This window comes from Tachypleus tridentatus, chromosome 5 (assembly GCF_004210375.1).
Source record: "Tachypleus tridentatus isolate NWPU-2018 chromosome 5, ASM421037v1, whole genome shotgun sequence".
In the NCBI taxonomy this organism is placed as follows: domain Eukaryota; kingdom Metazoa; phylum Arthropoda; class Merostomata; order Xiphosura; family Limulidae; genus Tachypleus; species Tachypleus tridentatus.
The window spans coordinates 6,784,739-6,807,869 of NC_134829.1; the positions used below are offsets into that span (position 1 = coordinate 6,784,739).

General features: G+C 29.8%; 1 protein-coding gene across 2 annotated transcripts in view; it reads right to left on the reverse strand.

The window, feature by feature from the left end:
- LOC143250424 (putative ATP-dependent RNA helicase DDX10) overlaps positions 1–23,131 on the reverse strand; it is a 52,893-nt gene that overhangs the window by 13,723 nt on the left and 16,039 nt on the right. For both annotated transcript variants that reach the window (XM_076500897.1, XM_076500896.1), the window contains exons 7-16: positions 22,808–22,904; positions 20,405–20,509; positions 19,090–19,252; positions 18,233–18,317; positions 15,829–15,930; positions 14,876–14,963; positions 11,158–11,246; positions 10,292–10,538; positions 8,610–8,750; positions 4,182–4,349 (exon numbers count right to left, since the gene is read on the reverse strand). In XM_076500897.1, coding sequence (XP_076357012.1) covers positions 4,182–4,349; positions 8,610–8,750; positions 10,292–10,538; positions 11,158–11,246; positions 14,876–14,963; positions 15,829–15,930; positions 18,233–18,317; positions 19,090–19,252; positions 20,405–20,509; positions 22,808–22,904 — 1,285 coding nt within the window. The remainder of the gene's footprint in view (positions 1–4,181; positions 4,350–8,609; positions 8,751–10,291; positions 10,539–11,157; positions 11,247–14,875; positions 14,964–15,828; positions 15,931–18,232; positions 18,318–19,089; positions 19,253–20,404; positions 20,510–22,807; positions 22,905–23,131) is intronic.

The window sequence follows — 23,131 nt, forward strand, 5'->3', positions numbered from 1 at the left end:
ACAACCTAAAACTTGTTAACTTTAACACAACACTTATAAAACATAACAACCTAAAACTTGTTAACTTTAACACAACGCTTATAAAACATAACCTAAAACTTGTTAACTTTAACACAACACTTATAAAACATAACAACCTAAAACAACACTTATAAAACATAACAACCTAAAACTTGTTAACTTTTTATAAAACATAACAACCTAAAACTTGTTAACTTTAACACAACGTTTATAAAACATAACAACCTAAAACTTGTTAACTTTAACACAACACTTATAAAACATAACAACCTAAAACTTGTTAACTTTAACACAACACTTATAAAACATAACAACCTAAAACTTGTTAACTTTAACACAACACTTATAAAACATAACAACCTAAAACTTGTTAACTTTAACACAACAGTTTATAAAACATAACCTAAAACTTGTTAACTTTAACACAACACTTATAAAACATAACAACCTAAAACTTGTTAACTTTAACACAACACTTATAAAACATAACAACCTAAAACTTGTTAACTTTAACACAACACTTATAAAACATAACAACCTAAAACTTGTTAACTTTAACACAACACTTATAAAACATAACAACCTAAAACTTGTTAACTTTAACACAACACTTATAAAACATAACAACCTAAAACTTGTTAACTTTAACAACATTTATAAAACATAACAACCTAAAACTTGTTAACTTTAACACAACAGTTTATGAAACATAACAACCTAAAACTTGTTAACTTTAACACAACATTTATAAAACATAACAACCTAAAACTTGTTAACTTTAACACAACACTTATAAAACATAAAACATAACAACCTAAAACTTGTTAACTTTAACACAACACTTATAAAACATAACAACCTAAAACTTGTTAACTTTAACACAACACTTATAAAACATAACAACCTAAAACTTGTTAACTTTAACACAACACTTATAAAACATAACAACCTAAAACTTGTTAACTTTAACACAACACTTATAAAACATAACAACCTAAAACTTGTTAACACAACAGTTTATAAAACATAACAACTAAAACTTGTTAACTTTAACACAACACTTATAAAACATAACAACCTAAAACTTGTTAACTTTAACACAACACTTATAAAACATAACAACCTAAAACTTGTTAACTTTAACACAACACTTATAAAACATAACAACCTAAAACTTGTTAACTTTAACACAACATTTATAAAACATAACAACCTAAAACTTGTTAACTTTAACACAACACTTATAAAACATAACAACCTAAAACTTGTTAACTTTAACACAACACTTATAAAACATAACAACCTAAAACTTGTTAACTTTAACACAACACTTATAAAACATAACAACCTAAAACTTGTTAACTTTAAAACTTGTTAACACACAACTTATAAAACATAACAACCTAAAACTTGTTAACTTTAACACAACACTTATAAAACATAACAACCTAAAACTTGTTAACTTTAACACAACACTTATAAAACATAACAACCTAAAACTTGTTAACTTTAACACAACACTTATAAAACATAACAACCTAAAACTTGTTAACTTTAACACAACACTTATAAAACATAACAACCTAAAACTTGTTAACTTTAACACAACACTTATAAAACATAACAACCTAAAACTTGTTAACTTTAACACAACACTTATAAAACATAACAACCTAAAACTTGTTAACTTTAACACAACACTTATAAAACATAACAACCTAAAACTTGTTAACTTTAACACAACACTTATAAAACATAACAACCTAAAACTTGTTAACTTTAACACAACACTTATAAAACATAACAACCTAAAACTTGTTAACTTTAACACAACACTTATAAAACATAACAACCTAAAACTTGTTAACTTTAACACAACAGTTTATGAAACATAACAACCTAAAACTTGTTAACTTTAACACAACACTTATAAAACATAACAACCTAAAACTTGTTAACTTTAACACAACACTTATAAAACATAACAACCTAAAACTTGTTAACTTTAACACAACACTTATACTTTAACACAAACATAAAACATAACAACCTAAAACTTGTTAACTTTAACACAACACTTATAAAACATAACAACCTAAAACTTGTTAACTTTAACACAACACTTATAAAACATAACAACCTAAAACTTGTTAACTTTAACACAACACTTATAAAACATAACAACCTAAAACTTGTTAACTTTAACACAACACTTATAAAACATAACAACCTAAAACTTGTTAACTTTAACACAACAGTTTATGAAACATAACAACCTAAAACTTGTTAACTTTAACACAACACTTATAAAACATAACAACCTAAAACTTGTTAACTTTAACACAACACTTATAAAACATAACAACCTAAAACTTGTTAACTTTAACACAACAGTTTATGAAACATAACAACCTAAAACTTGTTAACTTTAACACAACACTTATAAAACATAACAACCTAAAACTTGTTAACTTTAACACAACACTTATAAAACATAACAACCTAAAACTTGTTAACTTTAACACAACACTTATAAAACATAACAACCTAAAACTTGTTAACTTTAACACAACACTTATAAAACATAACAACCTAAAACTTGTTAACTTTAACACAACAGTTTATAAAACATAACAACCTAAAACTTGTTAACTTTAACACAACGGTTTATAAAACATAACAACCTAAAACTTGTTAACTTTAACACAACAGTTTATAAAACATAACAACCTAAAACTTGTTAACTTTAACACAACACTTATAAAACATAACAACCTAAAACTTGTTAACTTTGACACCTAAAACACTTTAAAACATAACAACCTAAAACTTGTTAACTTTGACACGACACTTATAAAACATAACAACCTAAAACTTGTTAACTTTAACACAACAGTTTATGAAACATAACAACCTAAAACTTGTTAACTTTAACACAACAGTTTATGAAACATAACAACCTAAAACTTGTTAACTTTAACACAACACTTATAAAACATAACAACCTAAAACTTGTTAACTTTGACACGACACTTATAAAACATAACAACCTAAAACTTGTTAACTTTGACACAACACTTATAAAACATAACAACCTAAAACTTGTTAACTTCTTTAACACATCAAAATTTTGTACATCATTTGGACATAAATGATTTTCATAATAACTTACATTTCATAATAAAACTTATTTAAACATTACATTGACTATTTGTGAAACATACATACATTAAAAATTACTTAGTGATTTAAGATATAAACAGAAAAGTTACCATATCACAAAAAGAGTGTAATATACAAAAATTAAACAGTATTAAGAAGACAACAGTATATTCAGATTATTTACAAATGTAAAAATAATACATAAAAACACATGTATTTTAGAAAATGAACATTTCCATTTATCTGTCACATGTTTACATTAATACATTACATATTTAAAATCAAAAACTGTGAAAAGAGAATTACTACATGTGTTTTCAAGTAAAGTTCTTTACTCACCACAACATGTAAATACTTTAGGTTATTCTAGACAATTGTACTGATACAGTAACTTATTCATTATGTTGATAATTTGTTTTCTCTTCCTCACCAAACTGTGTAAGTTCATTAAGCAGAAATAAGTTACTTCAGAATTATTTTTCTCTCCATTAAAGTTACATATTTTGATATATAAAGAAACTTTTCATAAGGCATGGTTTTTAAATGGACAAACTATTCCACGGTTTTACCAACTTTCTGGATTTAATAACATGGCTTTAAATTTCTCATAACCAAATCTAACTCTTTCAGAATTGGCTTTCAGTATCCATCAAGGTTAAACAAAACTGACAAGTTCTGACAACGACTGATAATTACCACCAGCAACGACTTGGGACAGAAATATCAACTGATCGGAATTCCTATTTTTACACATCATTTGAGATTTTTAATGAACAAATTATGACTAATAGAAGAAAAACATTCTAATATGGTTTAATTATGAATATTAAACATGTTGGTTTGAATATTTCCTGATGTTTGATGTTGCAAACCTAACATCTAATATTAAAACAAGAGACTGTTCATTAGATGATATGAAGAACAGATATCATTGAGAAGTTGTTTAAACACACCTAGAGATTTAAACATGTTTTTAAACATTTCTAGAGGTCCATTACCTGATGTACTTCTTTAATCCTTTGACGATATAGCTGTTTATCAAACTTATCTTCCTCTTGAAGGATTCTTTTTGTTAATTCTATGTTGATTCCACCTTCTTCAGGAAGCTCCATCTGCAGCTCTTTTGCTGTTTCAGACATTAATGTTGTTGGATACTGTTCATCAGGCTGTATTACAGAAGTTAAAAAAATGAGGTTTGATCATACTGTTAACAAGGATAAATTACAGATGTTGGTTGGTTGTTTGGCAGTTTATAGTGCAAAGCAGCTAGGACTATCTGTGCCAAACAACCAGTGAAAAAACTAAAAAAAAATAATTTTTTTAAAAATTGTAAAAAATTAAAATAAAGAACAATTTATAAATCAAAAATTAAAGTTAGAAAGGTCAATGGCCTTTAAAAATTTTAAAAAATTTGTAAGATAGACAGTGTCACCATTGCCAATGACACTGTCCAGTGTCAGAGGTAAACCTGTGGATGAAATGTTTAAAATGGTGCCAATTGTTGAGTTGTAACAACACTACAACAGTAAAATGTAGACTATTGTGACCTGAGTGACACACAGAAACATACACTGGTGCATCAGTCTCAGATAAAAGAAAATGATGAGTTAAAAAACTGTGACCAATACATAGTCTAATTATAGTAACTTCCTCTTTCCGATCCTTATAGAAGCAAGATGGCCAAAGTCCAATAGAGAGTTTTATTTGGAAGAGCTTGTTTTTATGTTGCTCACTCCAAGTTGACTGCCAACTGGCACAAGGCCAAACCTTGTATACAGGGCTCTAGTTCATGTGTGGAACAGACACAGCAGAGAAAGTGCCAAAGCAGACAGACTTAGCTGAAGTGTCAGCATGCTCATTTCCATGAATACCAACATGGCCTGGTATCCAGAAGAATTGGACAGAAGTAGAATTTAAAGATAAATGGGACAGTTGGTTTTGAATATCAGTGAGAACTAGCATGAAGAGATTCGAGGCCCAGCAGAGAGTTAACTGAGTTGGTATAAATAGCACAATTTTGAGGAATGCTTAGCTTCTATGTGATTCAGGACAAGAGAAATGGCACAGAGCTAAGCAATGAACACAGAAGCTGTAGAGAAGATTCTGTGCACAACAACTGAACCATGGCAGATCTCACACAGTCACCTGATTTTGAACCATCTGTATAAAAAGGAATGAAAGGATGGTTTAAAAGATGTTCAGCAAATACAAAACGGTACTTACAATCAGAAGTGTCTGCTTTTCTCAGATGATTTAAAGTAAGGTCACACTTGGAGATGATTATAAGCCATGGTGGGATGGGCTGACCAGTAAATAGAGCAATGCCAATCAAGGACAGACCTAATTTATCCAGATGTGCATGTTTACGACGGTCAAAAGAACAATGACAGATTGTCTGTTCTGAAAAAGCGTGGCCCACTGAGGAAGGAGAACACAACCTCTGGTGCAATGTTGTGCGAAAGAACAAAGTTTTGAAGCATACAGTAGAGACAGTTGCAAACAGTGGAGGTGTAGAGGGGGTTCATGAGAATCTGTGTAAAAACTCTGGACTGGAGAAGTGAGGAAAGCCATTGTGTAGAGCCAAAGCCCCTGATGATAAACAGGTTGTAACATCTTCAAGGCTGAGATCCTGATAGAGCCAAAGACCAGTTCTGATCAAATAAGAGCATGATACATCTTTAGCACAGAACATCAATCTGCTACCCAGGAGGTGGAAGAGAGGACACGGATGATGTTCAGTGCCCCTGTACATTCGACTCATGGCTGCTTGATATAAGGTATAAAGGTCAGCTAATGGTCAAAGATAAGCCCCAAGAACTTTGCCTTAGAGACCACAAGAAGCATAACTTTACCAACATGAAGATCAGGATCTGGGTGATAAACAGTGAAAGGTGATATAGATGTGGAAAGTTGTGGGCTTGAGCACCCACACCTCGCTCTCCTACTTTCTAATTTTCTTAAGTGAGACTAGAGAACTAGAGGTTCAGACTGATAGATAGTGTTTTCCCACTGCAATGTGGGTCCTACTTTTTCACTCACCTCCAAAACCTGAATACATTTTATAATCCCACATTGTAGCTTGTACCCTAGAATCCTCTTTTAAAAATATGCAGAGTATATTTATTTATTGTGATTTGGTTTATGACTTGAAAATTTTATGGTTGTAATATATGTATTTATATATACATATACACTGCTGGCCAAAATCTTAAAGCCAATTAATATAAAGAAAAATATGTATTTTGCATTGTTAGACTCAACCACTTATTTGAGTAGAGCTTCGTAAAATGAAAATAATAAAAGGGAAAATAAAAGTAAAAACTTTTTAGCATTTAATAGGGAAAATGTGAACACTATGAAATTAGCTTAAATACTAGTTGGTCAAATGTTTAAGACCATACCAAAAATAAGTCCTATACAGGGTAGGAAATGCCCAACAAGAGGTCTCAGCAGTGAGTTGCATGGCCGTCATTGTGAATAACTTCAAAAATTTGCTTTGGCATGGTTGATATAAGCATTTGCAGAAGTCTGGCTGGAATGTTATTCCAAGTGGTTAAGATGCCTTCACGAAGATCATGCACCGTTTGGAACCGATGTCCATTTCTATATACTTCCTTTGCCATCCACCCACAAACATTTTCAATGGTGTTCAGTTCGGGCAAACAAGCTGGATGGTCCAAAAGAAATCACGTCATTCACCATGAAAAAGTCCTTTGTCCTGCAGGCATTGTGGGTTGCAGCATTGTCCTGCTGAAAGATCCAGTCATTTCCACACAAGATAGGGCCTTCAGTGAATAAGAATGCTGCTCTCTCCAACATGTGAATGTAACCAGCTGCTGTTTGATGCCCCTGTATAACTTGAAGTTCTATTGTTCCATGGAAGGAGAAAGCTCACCAGACTATGATGGAACATCCTCCACTGTGTTATGTAGAAAATGTCTCTGGTGGTATATCTTTATTGTGCCAGTAACGTTGGAAGCCAGCCATCTGGACCTTCCAGGTTAAATTTTTTCTCATGTTTGGTATTTCTCAGCAAAGTTTAAGGGAGGCATGACCTTTGAAGACGTTTACGGTTTCTAAAGCCTTTCTCTCATAGACGCTGTCTTATTGTTCTTGAGCTGCATTCTGTATCTGTAAGAGCCTTAATCTAGTTCGGTGATTGGCTGGTGTCTTGCCAGACAACCCAACGAAACCTCCTGCTTAACGCCAGCAAAATTTTCTTGGACCGACCACTTGAAATTCTCATTCCGTATCCCTCAGTGTCTTTCAAGAAATTTGCAAGAGCAGCTTTACTATGCCCAACCTCACCAGAGATGGCACGTTGGGAGAGACCTAGCTTTAGCAGCTCAACAATTCTGCCACATTCAAACTCTGTCAACTTTTTAGCCTTTGCCATATTTTTACCCAATGTAACACAGATGTCAGTGGGAGATACTGACAACACTAATGCTTGAACAAATATGACTAAATTTTGTTACGTGTTTACCAATTAACTCTTCGTTTCAGTATGGTCTTCAACTTTTGACCAGTTAGTATTTAAGTTAATTTCATAGTGTTCACATTTTCCCTATTAAATGCAAAAAAAATTTTTTTTTATTTTCCCTTTTTTATTTTCATCTTTCAAAGCTCTACTCAAATAAGTGGTTGAGTCTAACAATGCAAAATGCATATTTTTTCTTTATGTTCATTGGCCTTAAGATTTTGGCCAGCAGTGCATATGTATACAAACATATACTCCTACATAAAATATAGATATATACATATATATACACCCAAACATATACACCTTTTACATATATATATTAGGTTGAGGAATAATTCGTGAGCGTTTTTAAATAATTTCTTTCAAGCATTACATGCAAGACTATACGATACTTCAATGCATGAACACATTACACCCAAAACATTTATTATGATACTTTATTTCATGTAATACCTAGGTATATAGTATGCATTGTTTTAAACGAAATTGCAAGAAATTAAATGCGAAAAGCAGATGGTGTCGAAAATGCTCGATTTTGTCCACTTGACATTCCATTTAATGAGCTGAAAATGAAAGCAAAAATTAAAGACATATGAAAATCAAACACACCATCTATTAGAGCAAAAAATTATCTACCAAATGACATGAACTATTTTGCGAAAGCATTTCATTTATGAATATATTTTTTTAACTTGAAAAAACGCTCACGAATTATTCCTCAACCCAATATATACACACACCTCTTAGGCCTACAGAAGAGACAAGAAAAAATGTAAAATGTTTTACAGATTTTAAATGTTTCACTGATAAGCCTGAAATGTTTGGTAATTAAAATCATTCAAACATCAGCCAATAAGAACACAGACACTACTGACAAACAGCTACATGGCAGCAGTACAACATTGTAAAGAAAATAAGCGTCGAGACAATGAAACACACAAACCTCTCCTTCTTCGTTAAAGACAATCTTTTTGTTAGGTATTATTTTCTTTTTCTTCAGTTTTTTAGCAACAGCAGGTTTTGTTAAGTTCCTCTTGGTTTTAGAGGATGTGAGGTCCAGTTCTAGGTCTTCCTTCATCTCATCCTGTGACACAATCCAGTTTTTATAAATGTTTCCATCAAAATACATTTGTTTAGTACTAAACTTTATCTATTCTATTATCTATTTTAGAAACTTACAGTATACATGAAGGCATTATTAATAATACTTTAGAAACTTACAGTATACACGTGAAGACTTTATTAATAATACTTTAGACACTTACAGTATACATGAAGGCATTACTAATAATACTTTAGAAACTTACAGTATACATGAAGGCATTATTAATAATACTTCAGAAACTTACAGTATACATGAAGGCATTATTAATAATACTTTAAAAACTTACAGTATACATGAAGGCATTACTAATAATACTTTAGAAACTTACAGTATACATGAAGGCATTATTAATAATACTTCAGAAACTTACAGTATACATGAAGGCATTATTAATAATACTTCAGAAACTTACAGTATACATGAAGGCATTAGTAATAATACTTTAAAAACTTACAGTATACATGAAGGCATTATTAATAATACTTTAGAAACTTACAGTATACATGAAGGCATTATTAACAATACTTCAGAAACTTACAGTATACATGAAAGCATTATTAATAATACTTTAGAAACTTACAGTATACATGAAGACATTATTAATAATACTTTAGAAACTTACAGTATACATGAAGGCATTATTAATAATACTTTAGAAACTTACTGTATACATGAAGGCATTATTAATAATACTTTAGAAACTTACAGTATACATGAAGACATTATTAATAATACTTTAGAAACTTACAGTATACATGAAGGCATTATTAATAATACTTTAGAAACTTACTGTATACATGAAGGCATTATTAATAATACTTTAAAAACTTACAGTATACATGAAGGCATTATTAATAATACTTTAGAAACTTACAGTATACATGAAGGCATTACTAATAATACTTTAGAAACTTACAGTATACATGAAGGCATTATTAATAATACTTCAGAAACTTACAGTATACATGAAGGCATTATTAATAATACTTTAGAAACTTACAGTATACACAAAGGCATTACTAATAATACTTTAGAAACTTACAGTATACACGAAGGCATTACTAATAATACTTTAGAAACTTACAGTATACATGAAGGCATTATTAATAATACTTCAGAAACTTACAGTATACATGAAGGCATTAGTAATAATACTTTAAAAACTTACAGTATACATGAAGGCATTATTAATAATACTTTAGAAACTTACAGTATACATGAAGACATTATTAATAATACTTTAGAAACTTAAAGTATACATGAAAGCATTATTAATAATACTTTACAAACTTACAGTATACATGAAAGCATTATTAATAATATTTTAGAAACTTGATCTATTACAAAACTAATATTGCATTTTCTTCACACTGTTACTTTGTTCTAATCAAACGGGTTGAAAAATGCTTTTAAATTTGAAATTCATTCAAACTAAATTACAACCACAGGGAAAAGTATCTAAACATCAAAATGTCTTTTTTGAGCATTTCCATACAACAAATGAGATATAAAAATGACACCTTTTTGTCACTGTATGTTATAACCCGTTTGACTGTGAATAGGTCTTCATCACTGGACTCGTTGTTACTAAAGTAATTCAGAACTTCAGATGCTGCTTTGGACTCTCTGTTCTCTGCTTCGCTGCTGCTTCCATTGTCCGAATCAACAAGTGAAAAATTTTCCTCTTTAGTTTTCTTCTCAACAGCCTGCTTCTTTAAAGTTTTCTGAAGAAACCGAACTCTTGGAGTCACGGCAAGACCGAGAGATCTAGAAATACAACAATTATTTAGGCTCAATGTTTAAAACAGAAAACGTCTTCTAAGATATAATAAATGTACCAGTACTATTATAATATTAGATATAAATACAGGACACAATAATTAATTCTTTTGATGCAGTCTTCACACAACCAATTATTCTAAAACACTCTATTCACAGTTAATAGCAAGCTAAAATAACAAAACTCACTAACAAAAACTGTATATTATTCAATTGACAATGACTAAACAACCAATCTGTGTCAGTTTAATATATCTACCAAACAACCAATCTGTCAGATTCATATACTGTGTCAATATACACCTAACAACCAACCTATGTCAGATGAATATACTGTATACGTACATATATTACAATGAATCTGTTAGTTTAATATAGATATTATATATAATACGTCAGTCGAATATATTCTACCCAACAAAATAAGCTAGATCAGTCTGATATACTATGTATAAACATAATTCAAGATATTTCATAAATTTTAGTCGCCATGGATATCCATTTATGGCATCACATGCTCCTGGTTTTAAAGTATTGGTTTGGTTGATGTATGAGTTAGTTCTATCTCAGATCTGTTACATTATCAATCAGTTGCTACACCTCTTACCTTGCATAAGCATCTGTGTCCAAAGACTGTATGTTGAAAACTTTCTTATCTTTCATCAGAAAAACACTTTTCAGATATGCCACAAAACACTGGAAGATACAAAGCTTACATAAAGTACTAAACTAATATCATTTAAGTTAAAAATATGGATTTAAGCATTTAATTACATTTTTGTTTTGTATTTATGGCAAAACTACTAATTGTACTTGCTATCATCCATAATTTTGAACAACTGACCAAAAGGAGGATGGTCAGTCAGCAATACCGATGGGCAATTTAACCAAGTAACTGATATGAGAATCAATTATACTGATTAGTGTGAGGTAAACCAACTGATCAATAAAAATTACAATTGAGCACATTATTAATAAATTAAAATAAAACATTCTAACTTTCAAGCAATCAAAAATACAATGCTATACAATGGGCTATCTGCCCTCTGCCCAATTCAGAGTTAATATTCTCTTATTTCAAATTTCTTCAGCTACAGTCAGCAAGTCTTACGGATTAGAGAAAGGAAACAAAAGTTCTCACATTCCCACTGAAACTAAATTTAACTCAACGTCCCTTTCCAACTACAAAGTTACTAAGACCATCTGCCACTGTCATTAACTTTGTACTATTTACTATAGAGAAAAGAACTGGCAGGTAATATCTACTGTAGCTACTAACTAGAGGGAAGAAACTTTACTGGTAATACCCACTGTAGCTACCAACTTGAGGGAAGACAACAAGTTAATAATACCCACTGTACCTACTAGCTACGGGGAAGAAAACTGGATGGAAATAGCAACTAGAGGGAAGACGCTACCAATATTGATACCATTTTAGAATAACTTAGTGATCCCAGAATAATAGTTATAACACTGCTATCTAGATTAATACCATTTTAGAATAACTCGGTGATCCCAGAATGATAGTTATAACACTCCTATCTAGATTAATATCATTTTAGAATGATAGTTATAATACTCCTATCTAGATTAGTACCATTTTAGAATGATAGTTATAATACTCCTATCTAGATTAGTACCATTTTGGAATAACACAGCAATCCCAGAAAGAAAATGTTATAACTCTATTATCCAGATTAATATATTTTAGAACAACTCGGTGATCCCAGAATGATAAAGTTATAACTCTATTATCTAGATTAATATCATTTTAGAACAACTCGGTGATCTCAGAATGATAAAGTTATAACTCTATTACCTAGATTAATATCATTTTAGAACAACTCAGTAATCACAGAATGTTATAACATCCTTATCTTTTTTATTCCATAAAGGGGGAAGAAAGAAATGTTTGGAACTAATCAGCCAATCAAATGAATTCAATTAACAAGCCTGCTTCATAAATAAAAACTTCAGAATTGGTTATCATTCTTATAACATACTGGCAATGTCTTGCGGTAGTGCTCTGAAATATAGCTAAGCAGTTTCAAAATGTGATATCTACCATAAGTTCAATCTGTGTGTGCCTCCTTTATTTGTATCAGTGATCGTATGCCAATAGAAACAAAATCAAAATCAATCCTGGATTTCGGATCAACAAGGATGTTTATGATTACAAATACAGTGTGTATAGTTCTCTAAATACAAATTATGTTAATTTGTCCAGCCACGTGGTTCTCTGTGCTCATCCAAAGTTTTTACAGATTTAATAATTCTAACTTTCACTATATTGTCTATATGTTCACAAAATTTAGCAGTCTTTCAGTAAACAATATGGTCTTTCAAATACAAAAAATCTTATTTTTAGTGAAGTATTTTTAATAAAATAAAAAAAACGATTTTTGTGTGAATATATCAAGTACTTGTTTTGAACAGTCTGTGTGAAGTGATTTTTATATTAAGATTAAAAACACTTTTCTTCAACCTAAAACTCTCAGATTTTATTTGTGAAATCTCTATAACCTCCTTACTACATTTCAAATGTTTCTTCAATAAAATTTTATATTTTATCTATTATTTTCTTTACACTAACTCCAATCTGGATCAGTCAATTTGACCAACTTCGTAACTACCAAATACAAAATTGAAATTCGGCCTCTTTTTTTCTTCTTTCTATAATGACTCCAAATTTTAAAATAAAACTATATTCATTTATCCTATGTAACTTTAAATTTGTAACAGTATAGAACCATTAATAATTAAGGTTTATTGGCCTTTGAACTATGTCTAACTACTATTTGTGTTGTCATAAATTGTAAGTCACTTAAAGAATGTGCAGCTCCCATTACACTATTGAATTATACTACCCAGTTGCTGCATCATGAAACATTGTCATTATATTATTATCAATGCTTATTTAACCTAATCATACCTAGCCTAAAAATACTTCTATTTTTACATTTAACTTGTTTTTATACTAATAAATAAAGAATGAACATGATAAACAAGAAATAAATTACTTACTAAATGTTCGTTTTTTATGCTGTCAATCAAAGACATTTAAGCCTAATTTTTATACTAACAGTAGTAATGCATTAAATTTTATTTAATTAAAAATGCACTAAGAAATATAAATTAATAACATCCAAAAATCAGATGATTTCTTCTAAATATCACAATTTGTCTGGCTTTCTAAAAACATGACAAGAACTATAACAAATTGTCTGTTATCTTTTCCATGAGAATGAAGCTTGCACTGAAGGAAGAACTGATAATATTCTCTTAATGAAGCTTGCACTGAAGGAAGAACTGATAATATTCTCTCAATGAAGCATGCACTGAAGGAAGAACTGATAATATTCTCTCAATGAAGCATGCACTGAAGGAAGAACTGATAATATTTTCTTAATGAAGCTTGCACTGAAGGAAGAACTGATAATATTTTCTTCGGAACACAATGTAATATTTTGTCACCTGATAAATCGAAATCTTGGATTTTCATTAGTTATACAATGCATCATATTATACATAATACAGAACTACTAACAAATCCTAAAAGAGATCATGACAGGCAAATGTGACAAGGCATGGTTCGATATTCTATTTCATGTTTCTATAACCAAACAAAATTCAAAGCTATAAAAATTATGGTTTGTCTGAACAATGGCAATTTTACAATGAGTAAATTATATTAAATTTTGGACTTATTGGAGGGGTAGTGAATAAAGTAGAGGTGATGCCTATGGAAAATTTGTCACATTTCTCACACTAGGGGAAATTATGGATTTTTTAAAATATTACCTCATAAAATTAAGAACTTAAAACTTACATAATATTAAAATACAAGTTATTAAATATGCTACACTTATTGATATAGCATAAACAAAAAGTAGTTTAATATAATTTTTAAAACAAGCCAATAAAACTTCATGACATAAACAGTAAATTACGTCTGGGCAGAAGGGGTTAAGAAGCATGATTTTTCTTTCTATGTCAACAACCTTTTGTACATAAACTTGCCTTCTCTGTATTGTCTTTGGTAAGTTTCTATAGATTTCCATGATTTTTGTTTCCATAAACTTGCCTTCTCTGTATTCTTCTTCAGTCTTCTCTTTGGCAAGTTTCTATAGATTTCCATGATTTTTCTGTTGGTTGTCAACTTACACATTTTAACTTGGCTATCTAGCAGTAATTTGATTATGTTTACTAATAAATACCTTACATACTAGCTTACATGCTGCCTAGCAGTAATTTGATTATGTTTATTAATAAATATCTCACATACTAGCTTACATTCAGTAATTTAATTAATTGGTCCGACTTACTCTTTTAGCACTTTCCTTCAATGAATTGTCTCTTGCACATAAAGCTTCCATTTTTCGTTGCACTGATGCAAGTTTCTTAGCATTGACTCTGAAAAATATAACTCATGTTGAACCAGTTTATTAACACTTACTGAACCTCTCATAAACCAAAACTAATGTCATATAAACATATAAATCATGTTGAACCAGTTTATTAACAATTACTGAACCTCTCATAAATCAAAACTAATGTCATACAAACATATAAATCATGTTGAACCAGTTTATTAACACTTACTGAACCTCTCATAAATCAAAACTAATGTCATACAAGCATATAAATCATGTTGAACCAGTTTATTAACACTTACTGAACCTCTCATAAATCAAAACTAATGTCATACAAACATATAAATCATGTTGAACCAGTTTATTAACACTTACTGAACCTCTCATAAATCAAAACTAATGTCATACAAACGTATGAATCATGTTGAACCAGTTTATTAACACTTACTGAACCTCTCATAAATCAAAACTAATGTCATACAAACGTATGAATCATGTTGAACCAGTTTATTAACACATACTGAACCTCTCATATTTCATGTCATACAAAGAACATAACCAAATGTGATCATCATGAAATCCACAATCAATTTTCATTAGAAGTCTGTAGTAATTTTTTTCAAGTAAAATGTGAATGGGAGAATAATTCTTCATGTAAGTAGTTTTTAAGATAATTATACTTATTAGGTTAAGGAGTAGATTTAAATGCCAATATATTTATATAAGAAAGTGTCTTGTCCTTTAACAGTAAAATAAAAACATGGAGATTCATTAGTACTTTCAAATACATCTTTAAAAATAGATTTTTTTATTTAAATTACCATTTAACATATCTTTGATTTTTTTCCCAACTTATCTTAAACATACACAAAAAGGGTTACTATCTGTATATACAAACTACATACTGAATTTTTTTAATTGGTATTTTGTGATCTTCAAGACGTTTAAGCATTGGTTTCTCTTCAGAAGGCAGAAGAACCAACAATGATTCCCCATCTTTCTGGAATCTGGAAATTTGAAGGATTGATTCATGAACAATTTACATAATTTATAGGAGAAACACTGAAATACAACAAACATTCAGTAAATATTTACACTTATCACAGTGTATGGTGAATTTCAGTTTAAATAACTTATTTAAAGAAAACAACTGCAATTAGGTCAGATACTAAATAATTTGAAGGAGTGATTCTATGACACATGTACAAATATATAACAAGACCTTTTATTTACAAAAAAATGTTTATCTTTTAATAGTTTCTGTAACAATAAATATTAATTCATTTCAACTAATATCTAAAAAGAAAACAGCATTAAAACTTGATTGTTTGTTGTTAAGCACAAGGCTACACAAAGAACTATGTATGCTGCAACCACTGACAGTATGAAAACCCAGAGTCACAACTGAGTCACTGCAGACAGGGGCACTGCTATCTTAAATAATTTAATATAAGAACTGTAACAGCAAATAAACCCTTTCCACTAATTTATTCAAAACTGAAAGTGTATTATAGAAATAAAAAACTGGAAACTTGTACAGTTCTGCATTCTGAACACGCAGTTTCTCTTTCTCCTAACAAATGACAAAACAATTGAATTTTGTCTTACTTAATAAATATATTCAAAGTTGTTTGCTATTATTTTTTGTTTTTAACACCCTGCCCCAAAAAAAAAGAAAACTTTAAAATTCTTGAATAATTGGGCAATGTCAAAATATGTTAAATAAGTCATTTATTACAAATAAACATCTCTGATTACACAACAAATATCCATACAAATCTGAACCCTATTACTATATGTTCTTCTTTCTTTCACATTAACCCTTTCAGTACAGGCTGGGTGCAATCCACCCAGTTCGTAACCACAAAAGTATTCACGAGTGTAATTGTAATATGATTTTTGGTAATATATATATTTTACAAATTTTTGCAGTTTATTCATGTACGAAGTATAAGATTTTAAGATTAAGATATTTTAATTTAAAATTTTCTTATATATTTTTTTCAGAATGTTTACTTGGAAACGTAATTTTTATTTTAAGATTAAAAATACGTTTATGCATGAGAAAGTTTTCATATTTAACAGATGAAATCTTTATAATCTCTGGATAATTAGTAAATGATTTTTAAGAAAAATTTTCTCCTTTATCTGTTATTTTCATCATCAAATCTGAATCTCTGTATGTTTTTGATAATTTCCCCAAACTAATAACCACCATAAAAGAATATTATGAAATAAATATAAATTATGCTTTTTTCTTTCTAGAATGCCAACAAATTATAATGCAAACACAAATTTTTAATCTAATTAGCCTAAATATCATAATATTATACATTTATATATATTTATTGTTATTATATTGACCTTTCAGCCATTGCTGGCTAAGAGAGAAATTATATTGCACACATTTTACCATATCCAAGAATATAAGACTGACCTTTAACCTTTACAAAGTGACCTATCTTGGCTGTGTTTTAGTGAACTGTTTTGGCCCACAAACAACTTCTAAAAACATATTTTGTTTTACACATCTTTCATGTGTGAAATTTCTTAAGACTTAGCAACATACAACAAGCAGCAACCGAGTACAAAGGTCACAGTTAAAATGAATTTTCTAACAGGCTATAGACTCGACTTACCAGCTAGAAGACATCTCCAAAGAAACAGTGATGTTAAGTTTGAAAATGGTTAGAAAAACCACTTGTGGGACATTGAGTTGATTGGTTATTTACATATCATACAGAAAATTAAATGTACACTTGGAACTGTTTCTAAATATTGAAGGAGGTAAGCAGAGGGCTACTGTATCTGATTCTAGTGACATTTCATCATACAGAAAAGATGTGTGGTTTTTATTTTATATTCTAGTTTTTAAGTGGTAATAATTTGAGCTCCTTGCTTTCTTTACTTTTAAATTGAAAAAAATTAAATAATGTATAATATGAAAATTTGAATTATAATCTACAGTTTGATACCAAAGTTCCTGATATAAATTCATTAAACAGTAGTGGAATAAAATTTTAAATGCAAATCAACAAATGTATGACATGACCTTTGAATGACATGGCCAACAAGGGTAACTGATATTCCCCACAACACTTAATACAAACTTTATTATGATCAACATATGTTGTTGTTTATTAGTGAAAGATGAAGAAACTATGTATGAATTGTGTTGTTACTTGTTCATAAAAGTTACATGACTGTGTTTAGATTACAACATTGTTTTGTTGTGCATTAGTGAAAGGTTCAGATCATTACAAACTGTGTTGTTGCTTTGAGGTACATACATTCATACACTAACTGTACCTTGCTGTCCGTCCAGCTCGGTGGATGTAGGTACTACTATCTTCAGGACAGTCAAGTTGAACAACCCAATTAACAGAAGGAAAATCTGTATCATAATTTCAAAGAATTAGTTTTATATAATTTCATTAAGATTTCACTTTAAACCTGTTGTTATCAGGGTATGCATTATCTTAACTAACTCTGAACTATTATCAGTAATCATATATGTAAATATTACCACAAATCTGAGACTAATGTATCAAGTTTAACTCATTTACTTTAAATATTCAATTCTAGAGACAAACTTTTTCATTTAATTCATCACAAACTTAGAGTTGAAAACTAACGATACCAGATGAATTGATTTGGTTTGGTTTGAATTTCACACAAAGCTACACAAGAGCTATCTGAGCTAGCCATTCCTAATTTAGCAGTGTAAGACTAAAAGGAAGGCACCTAATCATCACCACCCACCACCAATTCTTAGGCTACTCTTTTACCAAGGAATAGTGGGATTGACTGTCCCATTATAATGCCTCCATGGCTTAAAAAAACGAGCACATTTGGAGCCAGAGGAATTTAAACCCACGACCCTTGGATTACGAATCAAGTGCCTTAATTGCTTATGCCAGGCCTATAACAGATGGAATCACAAGTACATACAGTACTACTTCAATCAAAATACACATACTTGTAATGTAATCAATCATAAAATGAGGTCATAGAATTTGAATTAGAATAAAGTGATGCCTGGAACCACAACTTTTAAATCAAAACTCTAGCAGAATCTTTAGAACAGACAGATATGACTTTAAAGATAACCAGAAGAGCAAGAAAGTGAATATTTTCAAAGCAACTTTAACACATCTTTGACTTACCTAAGCCACGAGCAGCAATATCAGTTGCAAATAAGACAGCATGTTCTTTTCTACAAAACTCATCGTATATGGCCATCCTACGAAGCTGGTGCAGAGAACCATAAAGTGACATAAGACTAGCGCCTGGTCGCATTCTGCAGAAGACCTCAAACGTGTATTTTACCTTGAACAACAGAAATTTAAAACCTTACTCTATGAATAGACCTGACATAGATGTGTCTATTTCACAGCACAAAACTATTAGTTATGAGGTATTTAAATATAGAAAACATAAAGCAACAAGAAGCTACATTTTATCTTTTTTAAGCAAAAATATCCAGTTAAAAATATTTAAATTATAAAGCTATCTCCACTGTCTATCAGTAAATAAAGTATCAACAAGAAGCTACATTTTATCTTTTTTAAGCAAAAATATCCAGTTAAAAATATTTAAATTATAAAGCTATCTCCACTGTCTATCAGTAAATAAAGTATCAAAGACACAAGTACATATGATTGTCAAAGCAAAATTAGATATAAATCTTCTGTCACACACACACATATATATATATATATATGTATGTATATTGTATGTACAGAGAATTACATGTTAGTCTCTTATGTTTAGGAACACAAATACCAATGGCCCCATCTACAGTTTAGAAACAAAAGGACAAATAATCTCCATCATCTGTGTGCACAGTTTAAAAACAAAAGGCCAGATAATCTCCATCATCTGTGTGCATAGTTTAGAAACAAAAGGATAAATAATTTCCATCTTCTGCATACATAGTTTAAAAACAAAAGGACAGATAATTTCCATCATCTGTGTACACAGTGTAAAAACAAAAGGACAGATAATCTCCATCGTCTGCATGCATAGTTTAAAAACAAAAGGACAGATAATTTCCATCATCTGTGTGCACAGTTTAAAAAGAAAAAGACAGATTATCTCCATAGTCTGCATACATAGTTTAAAAACAAAAGGACAGATAATCTCCATCATCTATGTGCACAGTTTAGAAACCAATAAACAAATAATTTCCATCTTCTGCATACATAGTTTAAAAAAAAAGGACAGATAATCTCCATCATCTATGTGCATAGTTTAGAAACCAAAGGACAAATAATTTCCACCTTCTGCATACATAGTTTAAAAAGAAAAGGACAGATAATTTCCATCATCTGTGTGCACAGTTTAACACAAAAGGACAGATAATCTCCATCGTCTGCATGCATAGTTTAGAAACAAAAGGACAGATAATCTCCATCAATTGAGTACCTATACACATTTAAACAGGGAGTACCAGTCATTATTAGCACACATTAACCTTACCTGTTTACAACTAGCCATAAACACTAATATTTTCTGCTTCAGATGGTTTCTGATGAACGACCAGAGCAGGTTATGTTTTTCATGAAGTTCACAGACAATATAACTCTAAACAAAAAAAAATCTTTTGACCATAGTGTACTCAATAGTTTGTATTTATAGATAACAAAGTTCCACAATATCTTGAAAATTAATAAGTGAAAATCAATACTAAATAGAACAAACTATTGGAAGACTTGTAATTATAATGCTAACCTGATATCAATGCATTTGTTCACCAGTAGGACATAAGAACGTGTTAAAACTAGTTTCTCTAATTACAAAATTGTTCACCAGGAGGACATAAGAACGTGTTAAAACTAGTTTCTCTAATTATAAGATTGTTCACCAGGAGGATATAAGAACATGTTAAAACTAGTTTCTCTAATTACAAGTCTTCAGATTGTTCCTTTAAGTGTGATGTTTTATTAATGTTAAAGATATCAACGTATAATGAATCATAACAGAAATTAAATGGCTAATGGAATTTGTTTATAAATTAATCTCACATAAAACTTCAATAAATGAAAACAGAAAAAGTTTAAAAAATGAATTATTAGTTGATTATATCATGAGAAGTATAATAGTTTAAAACATGAATCATTAGTCAATTATTAATGAGTATATAACAGTTTAAAACATTAATCATTAGTTGGTTATTTAATGAGAAGTGTAATAGTTTAAAACATGATTCATTAGTTGATTAATTCATGAGTTCATACATTAGTTAATAACTATTTCACATCCATACTGTCATTCAGTTAATACATTAGTTAATAACTATTTCACATCCACACTGTCATTCAGTTAATACATTAGTTAATAACTATTTCACACCCATACTGTCATTCAGTTAATACATTAGTTAATAACTATTTCACATCCATACTGTCATTCAGTTAATACATTAGTTAATAACTATTTCATATCCATACTGTCATTCAGTTAATACATTAGTTAATAACTATTTCATGTCAATACTGTCATTCAGTTAATACATTAGTTAATAACTATTTCACATCCATACTGTCATTCAGTTAATACATTAGTTAATAACTATTTCATGTCAATACTGTCATTCAGTTAATACATTAGTTAATAACTATTTCACATCCATACTGTCATTCAGTTAATACATTAGTTAATAACTATTTCACATCCATACTGTCATTCAGTTAATACATTAGTTAATAACTATTTCCCATCCATACTGTCATTCAGTTAATACATTAGTTAATAACTATTTCTCATCCATACTGTCATTCAGTTAATACATTAGTTAATAACTATTTCCCATCCATACTGTCATTCAGTTAATACATTAGTTAATAACTATTTCACATCCATACTGTCATTCAGTTAATACATTAGTTAATAACTATTTCACATCCATACTGTCATTCAGTTAATACATTAGTTAATAACTATTTCTCATCCATACTGTCATTCAGTTAATACATTAGTTAATAACTATTTCACATCCATACTGTCATTCAGTTAATACATTAGTTAATAACTATTTCACATCCATACTGTCATTCAGTTAATACATTAGTTAATAACTATTTCCCATCCATATTGTCATTCAGTTAATACATTAGTTAATAACTATTTCCCATCCATACTGTCATTCAGTTAATACATTAGTTAATAACTGTTTCACATCCATACTGTCATTCAGTTAATACATTAGTTAATAAATATTTCACATCCATATTGTCATTCAGTAAATACATTAGTTAATAACTATTTCTCATCCATACTGTCATTCAGTTAATACATTAGTTAATAACTATTTCACATCCATACTGTCATTCAGTTAATACATTAGTTAATAACTATTTCTCATCCATACTGTCATTCAGTTAATACATTAGTTAATAACTATTTCTCATCCATACTGTCATTCAGTTAATACATTAGTTAATAACTATTTCACATCCATACTGTCATTCAGTTAATACATTAGTTAATAACTATTTCCCATCCATACTGTCATTCAGTTAATACATTAGTTAATAACTATTTCTCATCCATACTGTCATTCAGTTAATACATTAGTTAATAACTATTTCCCATCCATACTGTCATTCAGTTAATACATTAGTTAATAACTATTTCCCATCCATATTGTCATTCATTTAATATAATAATTTAAATAGTTTCATATTCCTACACATTTCCATCACTTATGGTTTTCAGAACCCAACAGCTAACCTGGTCAAGCATTGATACATAAAGAAAAAACTAATTCACCACAGAACTTGGTTCTTCTATTTTTCAGAGAAACTAAAGGAAAAAAGGATCTAATTATGCTGTGTAACTGGGTCTGAGTTCAAACTAATAACTAATAAACAGTTTCAATACCTGCTTCAAAGCTTCAGGTGTGCTATGTTTGGCATTTTCATGCACAGATACGTAGACAGGATTCTTCAAACTGAGTCGAGCCAAGTCTTTCACAGATCTACAAGAATTAGATATATATAGTGTTATACACTTCAAACTGACTTAAAAAAGTGTTTCACATATGAACAAGAATTAATTGATATCACTGACCACTACTGGTACTCATTTAACCTTTCCTTTGCAAGTTGCGTGGAATTCACCCAGCTCGTAACCACAAGTATCCATGAGAATACTTACACTATTATTTTTTGATTGGGTACTCATATGTTTACAAAATTTTCCATG